Source organism: Loxodonta africana, chromosome 22 (genome assembly GCF_030014295.1).
Source record: "Loxodonta africana isolate mLoxAfr1 chromosome 22, mLoxAfr1.hap2, whole genome shotgun sequence".
NCBI classification, from domain to species: Eukaryota; Metazoa; Chordata; class Mammalia; order Proboscidea; family Elephantidae; genus Loxodonta; species Loxodonta africana.
The window spans coordinates 30037023-30053181 of NC_087363.1; the positions used below are offsets into that span (position 1 = coordinate 30037023).

Below are 16159 nucleotides of genomic sequence, written 5' to 3' on the forward strand. Positions count from 1 at the left end.
TGGTATTGCTGGGGCTCAGGGGTTTGTTGGGGGAATGGGGGTCAGTGAGAGCCTGGAGGCTGGGGCAGGACCTGGGGAAGTCACAGGGTCTCAGGGAAGGAAAGGCAGCTCAGGGAGTGGGGGTAGGTCAAAGGAGGGGCCTTAGGGGAGATGACTGAGGAGGATGGGGACCCTGGGGGCTGGGAACGTTACTGAGGTGATGCAGATAGGGTTTCTCCATATGAAGGTCATGGGGGCTTTGGCAGGAGTGGTTTTGGCAGAGGGTGGGGACCGGCCTGCCCAAAAGATATGAAGGAATAGATGCAGTGAGGAAGACAGGCTGAGAGTGGAAACTAGGCTTCTAAGGGGAGAGCTGGGAGCTAGAGGGGCATCTAGGATGGGGCACTGGGTGTTGGGGGTCCTGGAAGGAGTGGGGGACACAGGGGACATGGGAGGGGAGAACAATGCCACAAAGTACCCAAGGAGTAGGAGGGGCAGTCTCTCATCAGAGTGGGGCCTCCACCACCTCAACTGGGGACCATGAGGTGGGGCTCGGCAGGGCTGGTGGCTGCAGTGTCCTCACTAAACCTGTGTCCCCAGTCCCTTCCAGGCTATGGGCATCAAGACGGCATTGCCTGCGGCTGAGCTGGGCCTCTACTCCCTGGTGCTGAGTGGGGCCCTGGCTTACGCAGGCCGAGACCTCCTTGAGGCTTCACAAGGTAACTTCTGAGCCTTGTGGCAGAGAGTGGGGCCCTTCTTCCCTAGGGCCCTCAGGGTTCCATCAAGCAAGGCCAGAAACACACAGGCTCCAGACCCAGGGTGCTCCCCAGGCCCTGGTGGCCAGGTACAGTCACAGGGACATGATGCAGAGACACTGACAAAGACAGGGAGATGCTGCCTCGGCGATGAAGTCAGAGACCCAGACTCAGACACACAGGAACCCAGAGAGAAGCAGACAGGGACAGGGACATACCCAATACTCTCCCCTCAGGGTGGGGGCCAGTCATAGGGACTGGGGATGTGTGAAGGGGCTCCATCCCCTGAGGCCACACTCTGTTCTCAGATGGGTCCCGCAGGAAGGCCTTCCGGGAGTCTGTGAGGCCTGGCTGGGAGTACATTGGCCGGAAGATGGTAGGTCCCCCAGACCTGAAGAATGTCTCAGGGGCCCTGACCCTTGGTACATCTTCCCCATTCCACGCCTTTCCTCCACTCTTCCCTGTTTCTGAAGTTCCCATGTAACAGAGGGCAAAACTGAGGCTCACAGTGGGGAGAGTTTCTGCCTTGAGCTTCCGCACCTTCGGCATCTCCACTGGCCCCTCCTCAGTTAGGAGATGGGTCCTGTAAGTGGAGATGTACTTCAGCAGGGGCCTCCAACACCACCCTTCCCGGGAGCAAAGCAATAATGGTGGAATGTCAGGCAACGTGCTCTGACTACACCAGGAGCTTTGAGGGGCAGGGCAGCCCACGTGGTGCCCCTCATTCCTCTCTATGCCTGGGCCCTTCCCTCACAGGGGAACAGAGGGACCTCCAGCCACTGTTGCCTCTTAATGCATAAGAAGAATGTGGGGGCTGGGAAGGTACTGGGGCCCTGACCAGCCCAGGTGCCAGCTCATCCTGTCCCCTCCCCCACTTTAACCTGCCGGCCTCCTCCTGCGTGGGCCCACCTCAGGATGTGGCTGACTTCGAGTGGATGATGTGGTTCACATCTTTCCGCAATGCCATCATCTTCGCCCTCACTGGACACGTGCTGTTTGCTAAACTCTGCACGATGGTAGCCCCCCAGGTGAGCTGGACCCAGACTACCCCAGCTGCCCCCTCCTCTACCTCCTTAGGCACAAGGGTTGGGGAAAATCCATGCTGGGTCCCAGCCCCGACTGAAGTTGTCTCCCTGTCCACAGCTCCGCTCCTGGATGTATGCTGTGTATGGGGTCCTGGCCGTGGTGGGTACGATGGGCCCTAGGTACATGCTGCTGTTGCTTGGCCACTGTGTGGGCCTCTATGTGGTTTCACTCTTGGGCCAGCCCTGGCTCTGTCTCGGCCTTGGCCTGGCCAGCCTTGCCTCCTTCAAGCTGGATCCTCTCATCTCCTGGCAGGTGTGCGATGGGCAAGACTGTGTGAGGGGTGTGGGGATGGGACCCCAAGCGTCTCACCTCATCCAAAGCCCTTGCCTCCCAAGTATCCCCAAGTGTTCCCCTTGCTTTCCCACTCATTTCCAAGCCCTTGACTACAGAGTACCCCTGGCCCACAAGGTGTTCACCTTCACCCCAGCAGGGAGGTGTCTGGCTCATTCTTTGCTCTATCCCAGCCATGAAATTGACGCTCAGTGTCCAATGTTGACTGGTTCTGGAAGTGAGGAAGGGACAGGGCCAGGATGGGCCCCTGTGGGAAGCTGGGTAGGCTTCCCGGAGACAGGGGCACACTGGTGAGCTGGTGGCCTGTTCTCTCCCATCCAGAGCGGGTTTGTAACAGGCACTTTTGATCTTCAAGAGGTGCTGTTTCATGGGGGCAGTGGCTTCACGGTGCTGCGCTGCACCAGCTTTGCACTGGAGAGGTGTGCCCACCCTGACCGCCGCTATTCCCTAGCTGACCTGCTCAAGTACAATTTCTACCTGCCATTCTTCTTCTTCGGGCCCATCATGACCTTTGACCGCTTCCACGCCCAGGTGAGGGGTGCTCTGTGGGCTCCCAGGGCAGGACTAGGCCTCTCCTGTCTAGGGAGCTCCCAGAGTGAGGTCGGTTCTCCCACCTCAGATAGGACTCCCTGGGCAGGCTGTGTCCCCACACTCAGGCATGACTCCAGGAAGAAGCCCCTCCCTCCTCAACACAGGGATCACAGAGCATGGAGGTCCCCCTGCTGCTCAAATGGGGTTACCAAGAGAGGTCTGGGTGTGGGTCTCCCCTGGTAGCCTGAGAGCCCTCCTCAGACTCCAGGTAGCCTGTGTCTCTATCCTCAGGCAGGAATCCCAGGATGTAGCCTGTCTCCCTTTACCCTCAGATCCCCAGGGAGATGGTGATCCCCCTCAGACAGGGCACCTCTGGCAGTGCTTGCCTCCCCCCTCAGACGCTCTGCTCCACACCTGCCCCCCCCCCAGGTGAGCCAGGTGGAACCGGTAAGGCCAGATGGCGAGCTATGGCGCATCCGGGCCCAGGCAGGCCTCAGCGTGGTGGCCATCATAACCGTGGACGTCTTCTTTCACTTCTTCTACATCCTCACCATCCCCAGTGACCTCAGGTTCACCAACCGCCTCCCGGATGGTGCTCTCGGTGCGTGCACGCAGGGACGGGAACTGGGATCACCAACCCAGGAAGACCTTCCCTCTGTGCCCCTCTCAGCCTCACAGCTGGGGAAGCTGAGGCCCAGAGAGGACACAGTACCTAACCAAGGGTGGAGGATTTATTCCTTGAAATTCATGAGACTTGGAGTTAGCTTTGTCCCATGACAGGGGAGCCATATCTGACACACCCCGCCCCACTTCATGGAGGCCTCAGGCTGATTTCCACAACTTTGGAGGGGGATTTTGTGGGCCAGGCAGAGCGCAGCACCTCCCCCAGGAAGTGGTCTCCGTTGGGGCGGGCTTGGCCCAAAGACCACCCCCAGAACAAGGCAAGAGCGGTCACCAAGGGATGGGGCCTAGAGCCTCCCCAGGAAGTAGGGGGCGGGGGTCTCTGTAGGGGCTGGCCCAGCGCAAGAGCCTCCCCCAGGACCTGGGGAAAGCGTCTCCTTGGGGAAAGCAGACCTCAGAGCCTCCCTAGGGATTTAGAGGCCCACGGAGGGGCGGCCAGCGCGGCGACCCCCCTCCCGCCGCCCCCGTGGTGACCGCGCCCTTTCGCCAGCTGGCCTGGCCTACTCAAACCTGGTGTACGACTGGGTGAAGGCAGCTGTCCTATTTGGCGTCGTCAACACGGTGGCGCGCCTCGACCACCTGGACCCTCCCAAGCCTCCGAAGTGCATCACTGCGCTCTACGTCTTCGCAGAAACGTGAGTACCAGGCCCGGGGGCATGCCCCTGGGTCCCCGCCTTCCCATAGCCTGGTCCCATCACATCCAGGGAGCCTGGAGCCTGGCTGATTGCCACCTGTCTGCACTCCCTTCACAGGCACTTTGACCGTGGCATCAACGACTGGCTTTGCAAGTGAGTTGGGCAAGAGTTGAAATGAGGGGTGGGGTAGGGGGTGGCCACATCTATCCAACTAGGAGTCTAAGCAGGGCAGTACTGAGATTGAGCCACGTTTGTAAAGATCACCCCTAGGCCAGAGGAAGCAAGAAGGGCTGTGAGAGGGTCATGGCCGAAGTGGAGGTGAATGACATAGAGGCTTGGACTGGGGAGGGGGCCCTAGAAGTGGGAGAGAAGTGGTGGGAGTAGAGAGACACCCAGCAGGCAACGTGAACAGGGGTTGTCCATGGGTTGGGGAACTGAGAATGGGAAGAAGATGACTCCCAGATTCCTCTCCACAATCTGTGAGGATGGAAGTGTGTGGTTTCCAGAGATGGGTTTTAGAAATGTTTGAGATCTGAGAGACATAGAGGTTCATGGGCATGGTTGGGGCTGAAGGTCTGCATTTCAGAGAAGGCTGGAGGACTCATGGAACTCTAAGCATCATGAGTGTGTGGGGGTGGTCTTTAGGCCATGGGAGTATATGAGTCCTGAAGATAGAAAGCAGAGCAAGAGGAGAGATGGGAAGGCCAAGACTGGGCCTGGAAGGATTCTGGTTGGGGGCAGAAGAAGGAGCCAGCAGAAGGGACTGAAAGGAGTGATCAGAGGAGCAGTAGAAAAGTCAAGACCGTGCTATACCCTGGAAGCCAAGGGAAGACCATCTTCCAGAAATGGTGGGGACAACTGGGTCAGATGTTGCTGAGGGTCAAGGAAGGTGGAGACTGAGCACTAGTGTTGGTGACATGGATGTTTCAGCCTTTCACTGGAGAGACAGGGGCAGGCAAGGAGTGAAAGGAAACCCAGGAACTATATGGGAGTGTGTGGACAACTGTGTGGACACGTACAGCACTGTGATGCTCTTAGGAGGCTGGGGAGGGTCCAGGTGGTCGAGGCAAGCCACCGTGTTCATGACGCCAAATAGGACGCCCAGTGTGGATGACATGTTGGATGTTGGTGTGGAAAGATGAAGGATTCAACCTGAAGTCTTCGGCTTTTTCCATGAAGTACGAGGCAAGGTCTTCAGCAAAGAGATGCAGGGTTGGAGGCATGGGGAAAAGCAGCGTCTATGCCTCCCCTCCTCCCTGCTCTGCCTGGGTCCACTACCACACCACTCATGCACGAAGGAGAGCTATGGGTGGAACAGCTATTGCAGAGCATGGGGGAAGCTGACTAGAGAAACCTTGGCATTGAGCAGCGAGGTGGGGTTGGGGGCAGTGAATTGATGGACTCCAGTATGTGAAGGCTCCCCCATCAGGGCTTTGCTGCTTGGAGGAAGATGAGGAGGAAGAAGTGAGGGATCAGGATTTTTAGGCTGTTTATAATGATGACTCATGTGACATAAGCCTGTTAAGGAGGGTGATGAAGATGGGAGGAGTTGCAAGATGGGAAAGGGGTCAGTGAGATTGAATAGATGGAGCTGGGGAGCCAGAAGGTCAGGAGGGACTGGGCAAAGAGTGAGAATTAGAAAGGAGTAAAGTGCAAGTAGTGACAAAGTCAGGGGTGTGGCCATGGAAACGGGTGGCTGGGGCGGTCAAGGACAGAGAGGCCAGTCACTCAACGGGTCTTCCACTGAATTCATCTAACAAATATTTATTGAGCACCTACTATGTGCCAGGCACTGTTCTAGGCACAGGGGATACAGCAGTGTACATGGCAAAGACCCTGAACTCATGGAACTTAGAGTCTAGTGGGGAGAAACAGACCGTAAACAAACACATAAATAAGATCATTTTAGAGAGTGGTAGTGTTATGAAGAAAATAAAACAGTATAATGGGATAGAGCCTACCTACAGGGTAGATACTTCTTTAGTTGGGGTTTGGGCAGGCCACTCCGAGTGGGTGACATTTGAGCTGACACTTGAGTGATGAGGAGATCTAGGAAAGAGAATTCCAGGTAGAAGGAACGACAAGTGCAAAGGCGTTGAGGCAGGACCCAGCTGTATATGTTTGAAGGACAGAAAAACCAATAAGGCCAGAGCATAGTAAATGGGACTCAGGGAGCCAGACTAGATGAGACCTTCTATCTATAGTGAGGGGGTTGAGTTTATTTTAATTGCAATGGGAAGCTATTGGAGGGTTTAAACACAGAGGTGATATGATCTGCGTTATATTGTCAGAAGATGCCTCTGGCTGCTGTGTGGAGAAGGGACTATAGGGGAGGGGCAAAGGCAGAAGAAAGGAGACCAACTTACAAGGCTCTTGCAATAGTCTATGTGAGAGCTATGGTTGCCTGGACTAGGGTGGTGGTAGTGGTGGTGGTGAGCAATGGTCAGGACTGAGTGGAGCCAATAGGATTTGCTGAATCAGATGTGGGCGGTGAGGGAATATGAGAATCCAAGATGGCACCAAGGCTTCTGCCCTGAGCGAATGAATGGATGGCGATGAGATGAGGGTGAAGCAGGTTTGGACAGGGATGGAGGAATAAGTGTTCAAGTGGAGATGTCTAGTAGCAGTCAGATATACTGCTAAAGACAAACTTGGGGTCATTATAGAGACAATATTTAGAGTCTTAGGTCTGGATGAGATCACCTGGGGAGTGAGTGAAGATCACTAGAGAAGATATGAAGTCTGCGGGCTGAGCCTTCCACATTTTGAAATTGGGCAGAGGAGGAAGAGCAGTTACCTGAGGGCAGGACTCTTCAGTGTACCCAGGGTGATAGGGTTGAGGAGGGCTGCTCTGTTGTGTATCTTCTGCCCATCTTGTACCTGTCCTTTCCCATACTGCCATCGGCTCCTTCTCCTGCCTTTCCTGCAGGTACGTGTACAACCACATTGGTGGGGAGCACTCTGCGGTGATCCCAGAGCTGGGGGCCACAGTGGCCACATTTGCCATCACCACTCTGTGGCTGGGGCCTTGTGAAATTGTCTACCTGTGGTCATTCCTTAACTGCTTTGGTCTCAACTTTGAACGCTGGGTGCAGATGCTGGCAGAGTGGGGGCCCCTAGCACGAATTGAGGTGAGCAGGGAAGGTCTGGGGCTGGGCTGCCTGGGTCACTGGAGGGGGCAACACTGCTACTCCCTAGAGTTGTCCAGCCACCCTTGCCCCCCAGTCCAGAACTTTCTCACCACCACTTTCCTGGTTGTCAGGGCAATGACTCACCCTGTAGGAATCCTGCCCTCCCTACCCTCTGCCCTTGTGTTCTCTACCTATGAGCCACTTTTCTTGGCACGAACTGGAGCCCCAACAAGGGCAACTGTGGGGCGTGGGCCACCAGGGCGTGCCTGTGTTGGTCAGTCCTGCCTTTTCTCTGGACCTCAGTTTCCCTATTTTCAACAATGGGAGAGAGCTGGCCTGGGACTCCCAGAGACCCAGCATATCCCCAGGCCTGAGCAGCCATATAGGAAGGCCGCTGACCACTACGTCCTCTTTCCTCTGGGCTTCTTGTCCTGCTGCCGACGCTTCTGTGGATGGGCAGGCCTCACTGTCGGAGCAGATGTCCCGCAGGGTCCGGGCCCTGTTTGGGGCCATGAACTTCTGGGCCATCGTCATGTACAACCTTGTGAGCCTGAACAGCCTCGAGTTCATGCAGCTGGTTGCCCGGCGCCTGCTGCTCACAGGTGAGGGACAGGGATGGGGCGATGCAGAATGTGCCAGGCGTCAACCTTGAGGAACATGACCTTCTGAAATGTTCTCCCACCTCACCTCCCCCCAAGGACTCAGCAGGGTCCGTCAGGTGGGGAGAGGGCTGGGGCGAGAGCACAGTCACTGAGGAAGGGGTGCTGCCCCAGGCATTGATGTCCTGTCCCCAACACAGGGTTCCCCCAGACCACGCTGGCCATCCTGTTTGTCACCTACTGTGGTGTCCAGCTGGTGAAGGAGCGTGAGCGAACCCTGGCACTGGAGGAGGAGAAGCAGGACAAAGAGAAGCCAGAGTAGGTGGGAGGGGGAAGAGGGAAGGGTTCAGCTCAGCTACGCCTGAGACCTGACCAATAGAATAAAAGACTTTTCTACCACAGCGTGGCTGTTCCTTTCCCCTTCTCCCAGTGGTCCCAGGTACCTTGTCCATGCTGGATAAGGAGCTGGAGGTTCTGGGCCCCAGGGAGGGGAGTCAAGCTCTTGGAGCACACAGAGTCTAGAGTATAGAGACCACCGACCTTGGCAACCCAACAGCTGAACACTGAAGCCCCGAGTCTTCCAATCTCCTGGTACAGACGCTTTAAGCACCTCATTCCGGACCCTGAGCTGCTTGCTTAGAAGGCACTTTATTCTTCTTAAAGGAGACTTATCCACACTGCGAGGTGTGCTTGGTGGGGACATTCCCCATCTGACAGGCAAGGAGACCGGGTCCTATGGGGAACTTTACCCAGCACACACAGCCAGGCTGGGGCAGGGCCAGGACTCAGCACAGGGCACCCCCAGTGGTTCTGGTTCATAAACCAAGAAGGCCCAGTGGGGGATATGGAGACACTGGCGAGGCCTGGAAGTCTTCTCATCTCTGCCTGAAGGCTACCAGTGGGCAGCAGTTTTCTTTCCCTGGTCAAGTGGCCACTCAAGCACCATGATGGGGTCCAGGGGGGCTCTGGCCTCTTCCAGATTCGCCCCTGCATTCCCCTTGAGGCCAGGCCTGTGTGGCTGCAGGATGGGGGGTGCTTGGGGTGGGTGCTCTGAGCTGGTCACATCTTGGTCAGGCGCAGCACGTTGAGCCGCACAGGCAGGAAGGTGGCTCCTGCTGCATAGGCGATCTCCCGCAGGACTCCCTCCCACTTCTTTTCCTCCTCGTTGTACCTGGGAATGGGCGGAGGGGAAGGGTGGGGATGAGGAGCAGGGACAGGGAGCTTGGTCAGCTGAGTTTATCAGCGGAGAGGGCTGGCTGGGTGCACCCTTAGCCCCAGGCCTATCCCAGGAAGCTCTGCCCTTAGGGAATCCCATGCTCAAGGCCCATCCCCAAAGAACACTCACCCCACACTCCAGGAAGGCCCACCCTCCCCAGGAACAGCTACCTCTCAAGAATTCCCCCACTCCTCCAAGCCAATCTCCAGGAAGGTCTATATGCCCCACCCTGCATTCTTCTTCTTGAGAATTTCCATTCTCAACATTCCAAGAAGTCCCCCCAAGTCTCACTCTCCCAGCAGCACTGTGCCCTGAGGCTGCCTGCAGCAATGGGGATAACTGAGATTCAGGGGGTGCCCCAGCTGGCCAAAACCTCTTCTCCCAGCCCCTATGAAGGACCAGCCATGAAAAGCAATGGCTTTGAGAAGCTGGGGTCCAGCTGCTTCCTAATACTGTCCTCAGCCCTCCCCTTCAGACCCATCATCCAGGAGGGAGAGAAGAAAGGCCTGGCTGCCTTTCCAGGGGGCCCCTTTTGCTACCTGGGCCCTGTTTCTGTGGATCTGTGCCCTAAGCTTGGGGTCAACTCCTGTGAAACTGTCAATGCTCTACAGCAGGGCGAGGTGCCACGTGTGCAAACTCAGACTTGCTAGCCAGACTAGAGAGAAATGGGCCTGAGTGGGGGGCACTTGCTGTTCCTTCCCCACAGGCCCACTGGAAGAGGGATCGGCCTTATCCCCAGGAGAGCTTGCCAAGTGCCTGGTGCCCAGCCAAGGTGCCTGGGCTGGGGGCACCTGCCTTGCTCACACTTCCCACCTTGCCTCCTTGGGGCCGGGCTCACCTCCAGATGTCATTGAGCTCTGTGGGGACCAGCTCCCCAGACTCCGTCTCCAGTGTGGCAAAGCCGCCGATGCCATAAAGGGTGCCCGCCAGGCTGACAAGGCTGAGGGAGCTGCGCTCCTGCGGGAAGGCCTCAAAGGGTGCCCACCTGGAGGGGAGGGAGTGAGGGAGTGCGTCACAAAGGGGGCCACGGGTGACCCCAAGCCCAGTGACTCCCTGCCACCCCAGCGCTCACAGTTCCGCTGCACCCCTCTGAAGCTTGAATCCCAGGCTCTCTCCCAGACTCCCAGCACTGCCCTGTTTTCCATCCCTCTCAGAAATGCCTGCCTGCTGCCCCTGCCTGGGCCTCATAGCATGACAATCCGTTTCCTCCTGTCTTCATTCCTCCCCAACCTCCTGTCCCCCCTTTCCTTTGTTGTCCCCTTGTCTTTCTAGCCAACCTGCCCAGTGAAGTCCACTGTGAATCCCCCAGTGTCCCTCCTCCCCTGCACTAACTGCTGCTCACTAACTCACCACCCAGCCCCCAGCAGCCCCCAGGCTCAGAAGTCTCACCCCTCAGGGGCAACTTAAGCCCTTAGCCCCGTCAATGTGCTATGCCCTCTTCTCCCTTCACAGCCCAGGTGTCTTCACTCCCTGCAGCCAGAATCTCCCCTCCCTCATTTGGGCCTCATCCACACCCTCCAAAACTGCTCTCACTGAAGTCTCTAGCCCCTGTGGGGCTTTGAAATACAGCATACTTCCCCCCACCCACCGCACGTCACCCCTCCAGCCACTCCTCAGACTCTGTCCCTCAGGACTTGGATCTTAGCTTCTCCCACTTACACCCTCTCTCCTGAGGGAGCTTGTCCCCTCCGTTTACTGTTGACCGCAGATCTCTCCCTCCAGCTCAGCCCTCTCCTGGGTTACGCACCTCTCTGCCCCAGGGGGCTCCCCCGGAACTGCCCCCCCAGCACCTCAATTCCACATCTCCTAGCTGGACCCTCACTTTTCCTAACCCCACTGGTTCTCCAATAAATGGCTTCCTCACCCCCACTCAGAAGCATCCTCGTCTCCCTCTCTCTCACCCCCAACACCTAATCATTCGCCAAGTCCTATCTCATCTTTCTCCTAAATTCTCACTACCCAGCGTGGTCCATGGAGCAGCAGCATCAGCATCGCCCGGGCACTTGTTAGAAGTACAGCCTCTCAGGCCCCATCCCAGATCTGCTGAACCAGAATCTGCATTTTAACAAGACTCCCAGAAGACTCAGGGGCACATTACAGTGTGAGAAGCCCTGGTCTAAGGCTTTCTCCCCTGCCCCCTCCCCACTGTGCCCTCAGCTCCCGGCCAGCATCACCTTTTGCTACGGCCACCCTTCTGGCCTCCCTGCCTCCTAGGAAGTCCCTAATCTGTTCTCTAAGTCAGCTGGCATGCAGGGTCTTAGGAAAACCCAGGTGGGAGCTTAAAATTCTTCACAGGCATTTCATTGCTCTCAGGATAGTCCCCTCAGTCCTGCTCATCACCTGTCCATCCCCAGCACCCACCAACCCCACTCCTCTTCAGCCATCACACTCCATCCAACCTGAGCAATGGCCTTGCCTCCAGTGTTGTTGTTAGGTGCCAACAAGTCAGTTCAACTCATAACAACCCTAGACCCTATGTATGTACAACAGAATGAAACAATGGACCCTACCTTTTTTCCTCTAAGTGCTTTGGCACCAACACTGCTTTGCCTGGGGCATCCTTCTTCCACTCACCTTCAGCCCTTTTACTAGCTGAGCCCTCCCAGTCTTCTCCTTCCTGGCTACCCAGAACATGGCAACTTCTGTCTTGTTCACCAATATGTCCCTATCACCAGGCCCATGCCCAGGTATGCTCCCTGAGTGAGGAACCCCTTCCCCATCCCTGGAAGTCCCCTCTTGCAAAACACACTGGCCACAACCCTTGCCCCACCTTTGGGGGTAGACCCTTCCCCACCTCACTGCTGGTCAGAGGACAGGGATTATTGCTGTGGTGCAATGGCATCGCTATGGCTTGTGTCACCCAGCGCAGTAACTCCTGGTGCCACCCCCCCATAGGCCTCCTCCCGTACCAGACCATACATAGTCCTTAGTAATATTTTTTGTACTAATGTTACTCGTAAATTGTAATTCCCGTAGCACTCCTTCTTTTCCTTCAATTACTACTTCATTCTCAAAAAAGTTATTAATATAGGTTCACAAATACTAATTACCACAACACCGTAGCTAAAACACCAGAAAATTGACAAAATCAGCGACTATAAAGACACTAGCAGCAGTGAAAACAACAGCAGGTGCTTATAGTCCAGTGAGTGGAAATCATGCGATTTGAAGCCTCCTGTAATTGGGTAATGACAGCTCTGACCAGAGCCTACTAAAACCCAAAAACCAAACCCGCTGCTGTGAAGTAGGTTCCGACTCATAGCAAACCTACAGGACAGAGGAGAACTGCCCCGTAGGGCTTCCAAGGAGCGGCTGGTGGATTTGAACGGCTGACTTTTTCGTTAACAGCCATAGCCCTTAACCACTACGCCACCAGCGTTGCCAGTAACCCCATAAAAAAACCCCATAGCAACCCTATATTAGAAGATTCAAAAGGTAAATTAGCATAGTTTTGGCCTTGTAGGTATATGGACACGTGTAAACTGGGCTTACAAAATATGTCCTTGCTGTAGTAACTAAACTACAGGGGTATTTTATAAAAAATAAAAAAATAAACTGATGAAACTGCACAAAAATTTTTCAGTCATTTTGGTGTCCATTCCCCCTGATAGTGTCACCTGGTGCGGTCTGCACCCTCGGCATCTCCCTAGTGATGCCACTACTGTGGCGACGTCCAAGCTCAACAGCTGAGACCCAAGATGGGGGCTGGCCCCCATCTGGGCAGACACAGAGAGGGCAACCACAGGCCCTAAGCCACATAGCACAGCACACAGCTATCCTGCCTTCCTGGGGTGGTGGGCGGGGCAGTGGCCATACTTGTTGTCTGCAATGTTGTACACCTCAGCGCAACTGGTCAGCCCAGTGTTGGTGACCCCAGCAGCTACAAAAATGCGACCATCATGGACCGCGGCCCCAAAGAGTGAGCGGGCAGTCTGCATGGGTGCCAGCTCCTTCCACTCGAACTTCTTGGGGTCATAGACGCACATCTTGTTCAGGCACTTCCTGTGGGAGGGGAGGAGGCAGTGAGTGAGTGGATGGAAGGGGAACAGAGCCGCCCCTCCCTCGGCCCAGTCACCCCTCCCTCCCAGCGCAGCCAGTCAAGCCGTGACAGCTCGGGAAGATTCTGTTTCTGCTCCGCCCGAACCTCACCTGTCGCTGCCTTTGCCACCAATGACGTAGACAAGGTCCATATGAGAGAGCACCGCGTGGCCGTACACGGCATAAGGCAGCGGGTCCGACTCGCCCCATTTGAACGACCTGGAGAAGACGGGAGAGGATGGAGTTGGGGCGAGCGCTCGGCTCAGACCGTGCGCTCAGAATCCGTCTCTCCTTTCATCCACCCATCCAACACATATTCCAGGTGCGTCCAATGCACTACAGGAAGTCCCCAGACCTCTCAGTTCCTCGCTCCAACCCCACCCCACCCCACCACCCAGGGCCATGGCCCCGCCCCCGCCCCAACCCCTGGGCGCTGGCTTCCCAGCCCCCACCCCCCCGCGTAGGACCAGCCCCCGGCCTCTGGTCTCCCGCCGGCCTCCGCTTCTCGGCCCTAGGGCCCCGGCCCCGCCCCCAGCCAGCTCCCCGGCGGGTCCCCAGCCCGCCCCGCCCGCGCTCACAGCCGGTCGTAGCACATGACCGAGTCCAGGCTGAGCTCGCCCTCCTTTAGCTCTCGGCCGCCGACCACGTAGATGGAGTTGAGAGCCTCTCCCAGGCCGAAGAGGCAGCGCGGCGAGGGCAGCGGCGGCATCCCGAGCCACTCGGAGTCCAAGTGATCAAACTGTGGGCCGGGCCGGGCGTCCAATCAGCTACCGCCCTCACCACTCCAGCCCCAGCCCAGTCCCGCCTGCCACTCCGGGTCACAAAGGAGATCGGGGCTTCAGGGAGGGCCAGCGCAGCCTGGAGGTGTCCTCCTCGCCACACAGTACCCCTCTTCCACTCCAGGCTAAGAGCAGGTGAGGCCTTCCTGGGGTGTGTGATGAGGTAGGTACCCAGGGACCACCATTATAGCGATGTGATGGGGGCACCACAAGGTGGAGCTGAGGAGGGGGCTCTGGGACCCAGCTGTGGGCTGCGCCCTGGCACCGAGCTGCCCCTCCCCCCTCGAGCACCTGCGCAGGCCTCACTGAGCACACCACTCACCAGAGTCCTCATTGTTGTCTGTTCCTTGCTCACACCATCTCCCCTTTACCTGTCCTCCAGAAACACCACCATCCTCTCCATGTCTCTAAATTCCACCCAACTGACAAGGCTCAAACTGGTCTCCAGGAAACCATCCCAGCGCTCTGAGATTCCACAGTCACACCCCAACTTGAACTGGGCACTCTACTGGCCCTTCCTTTCCCCATCTGTACAATGGGAGGACTAAACAGGATGGTCCCTTTGGGACATCCTGTGTTCCAGGCTCCAGACCTAGGTCTCATGCAGACACTCTACCCAGGACCCCTGCGCTGGCCCTGCTCCCCCTCACTGTGCCTGACCCCAACCCATGTGCAGGGCCAGGGCCTCCAACCAGACGATCCCGGGGCTCACATCCTCCTGAAACCCTGACACCCAAAACAGTGCAGCTCAGTCAGCTGCTTCGGGCTCTCCCCAACCTTGAGGCAAGTAGCTGTCAGTCTCCCTGGGCTACATCTTATCCTAGAACCAGTGACATTCCCTGACAAGTAGACACAGTCCTCTCTTGGCGCCCAAGGCTGCCTCAGTGCCCAGATCCTGGCCCTGGCTGCCCCCTCCCAGGGCTGCCTGGCACCTGCAGAAAGTATGCGCTCATGGGGTCCTCTTTGCTGTCCTCGTTGTAGAAGATACCTCCGGCCACAAAGATCTGGTTCTCCTTGGTGACGAGGCTGACATGGTTCTTGGGGATCTGGGTGGAGAGGGAGGCACAGTAGCATTCGTTGGCGGCCGGGTCGTAGGCCACGGCGCCCTCCTCGCTGATCATAAATATGAGGTCCTGCAGGAACATGCCGAAGCGCAGGGTGTCGTTGAGGATCCCGGGGAGGATACGTTCGCCCTCCTCCTCGTCCTCCTTCTCGGCCTCGGGCTCGGCCTTGGCCTTGCCTATGCCCTTATCAGTCGCCTTGGCTCCGGCTCCCTCCTTCTCTTTCTTCTCCTTCTTCTTCTTGCGGAGCACGGTAATTCGGCCCTCGTGCGCATCCTTCACCATCTGCAACTTGCGCAGCAGTTCCGGCTGGGCGCGAACCAGCGGGTGGCGTTCCACGCGGCTTTCCAAGAAGGAGCGCGGGAGCAGGCGGCAGCGCACGCTCTCGAAGACGGTGGGCAGCGCGCGCTGGCGCTCAGCCTGAGTCTCCGCGTCGCCGCCGCCGGCCCACCGCATCACTGCCTCGAATACCGCTTCCTCCTTCTCCACGTTGAGGCCATCGCTGGAAATTATGGCGATGAGCTCGTCCGCCGAGAGCCCGAGGAAGTCGGCGTCGCGCGCCACGAGCGCGAAGCGGGCGCAGATGAAGTCGCGGGCGGCCACGGCGAGGCGCGCGCAGTCGAGCAGGAGGCCTAGGCGGAAGACTGCCAGGCAGTTGGCAAGACACAGGCGCTTCTGCAGGAAGGACACGCAGATGGTGAAGATGGACGGGATCTGGAAACGGTGCGCCGCGGCGAACAGCTCCTGCACACTCGCCTCGTCCAGCGCGATCTCCGACGTGTACAGGTAGTGCAGCACCTGGGCCATCACGTCGGGGGACACTTCTTCCAGGCGCAGCTCGCCCGAGGTCTCGGGCTCGGCCAGGAAGCGCGCCCGGAAGTAGGGGCTGCAGGCGGCCAGCACCAAGCGGTGACACGGGAATTCGCGCTCGCCCGCCCGCACCACACAGTCCAGGAACTTGCCGTGGTCCAGCATGTCCTTGAGCCCGTCCTGCAGGAGTGTCTGCTGGTACAAGCGCTGTTCCTCGAACTGCTCCAGGCCCAGCGCCATGGTGGGTAGCCTAGGGTATGGCGACTGGGACGCGGGACTTCGGTGCTCCCCTGCCCTCCTACTGAGGCACTCTGGGTCTGCGCAGCTGTCTTCGATGGGCTATATATAGAGGCGGCCTAGGCCTGTAAGGCGAGTAGTCTCGCCTCCTGCGGATGACGTGGAGGGGACAGCTGGCCAGAGGCCCTCTCCCCCAGCAGCCTTGACTCAGTCCAGGGGACTCATGGGATGGGGTGGGGGTGGGGGTGGGGTGATGGTGGAGAGCGTCTGGACCCTCCACGCAAAGATGAGGGCCTCGCTGCTACATTTCTGAATAGAACGCAGTGAGGC

At 57.6% G+C, this 16159-nt stretch overlaps 2 protein-coding genes across 2 annotated transcripts; one reads left to right on the plus strand and one right to left on the minus strand.

Moving 5' to 3' along the window:
• The first annotated feature begins 35 nt into the window (after positions 1-35).
• Positions 36-8236, plus strand: HHATL (hedgehog acyltransferase like). Its single transcript, XM_064274725.1, has 11 exons — positions 36-698; positions 1043-1110; positions 1649-1762; positions 1878-2072; positions 2433-2642; positions 3072-3243; positions 3814-3958; positions 4076-4111; positions 6888-7089; positions 7550-7691; positions 7889-8236. The coding sequence occupies exons 1-11, from the start codon at positions 593-595 to the stop codon at positions 8008-8010; spliced, it is 1512 nt and encodes a 503-aa protein (XP_064130795.1). The 5' UTR covers positions 36-592; the 3' UTR covers positions 8011-8236.
• Positions 8237-8324: 88 nt separating this feature from the next.
• On the minus strand, positions 8325-15884 carry KLHL40 (kelch like family member 40). Its single transcript, XM_064274724.1, has 6 exons — positions 14654-15884; positions 13521-13681; positions 13054-13161; positions 12721-12906; positions 9743-9889; positions 8325-8859 (listed from the first exon to the last, which is right to left on the minus strand). Exons 1-6 carry the CDS (start codon positions 15830-15832, stop codon positions 8748-8750), a joined length of 1893 nt encoding a protein of 630 aa, XP_064130794.1. The 5' UTR covers positions 15833-15884; the 3' UTR covers positions 8325-8747.
• Positions 15885-16159: the final 275 nt, after the last annotated feature.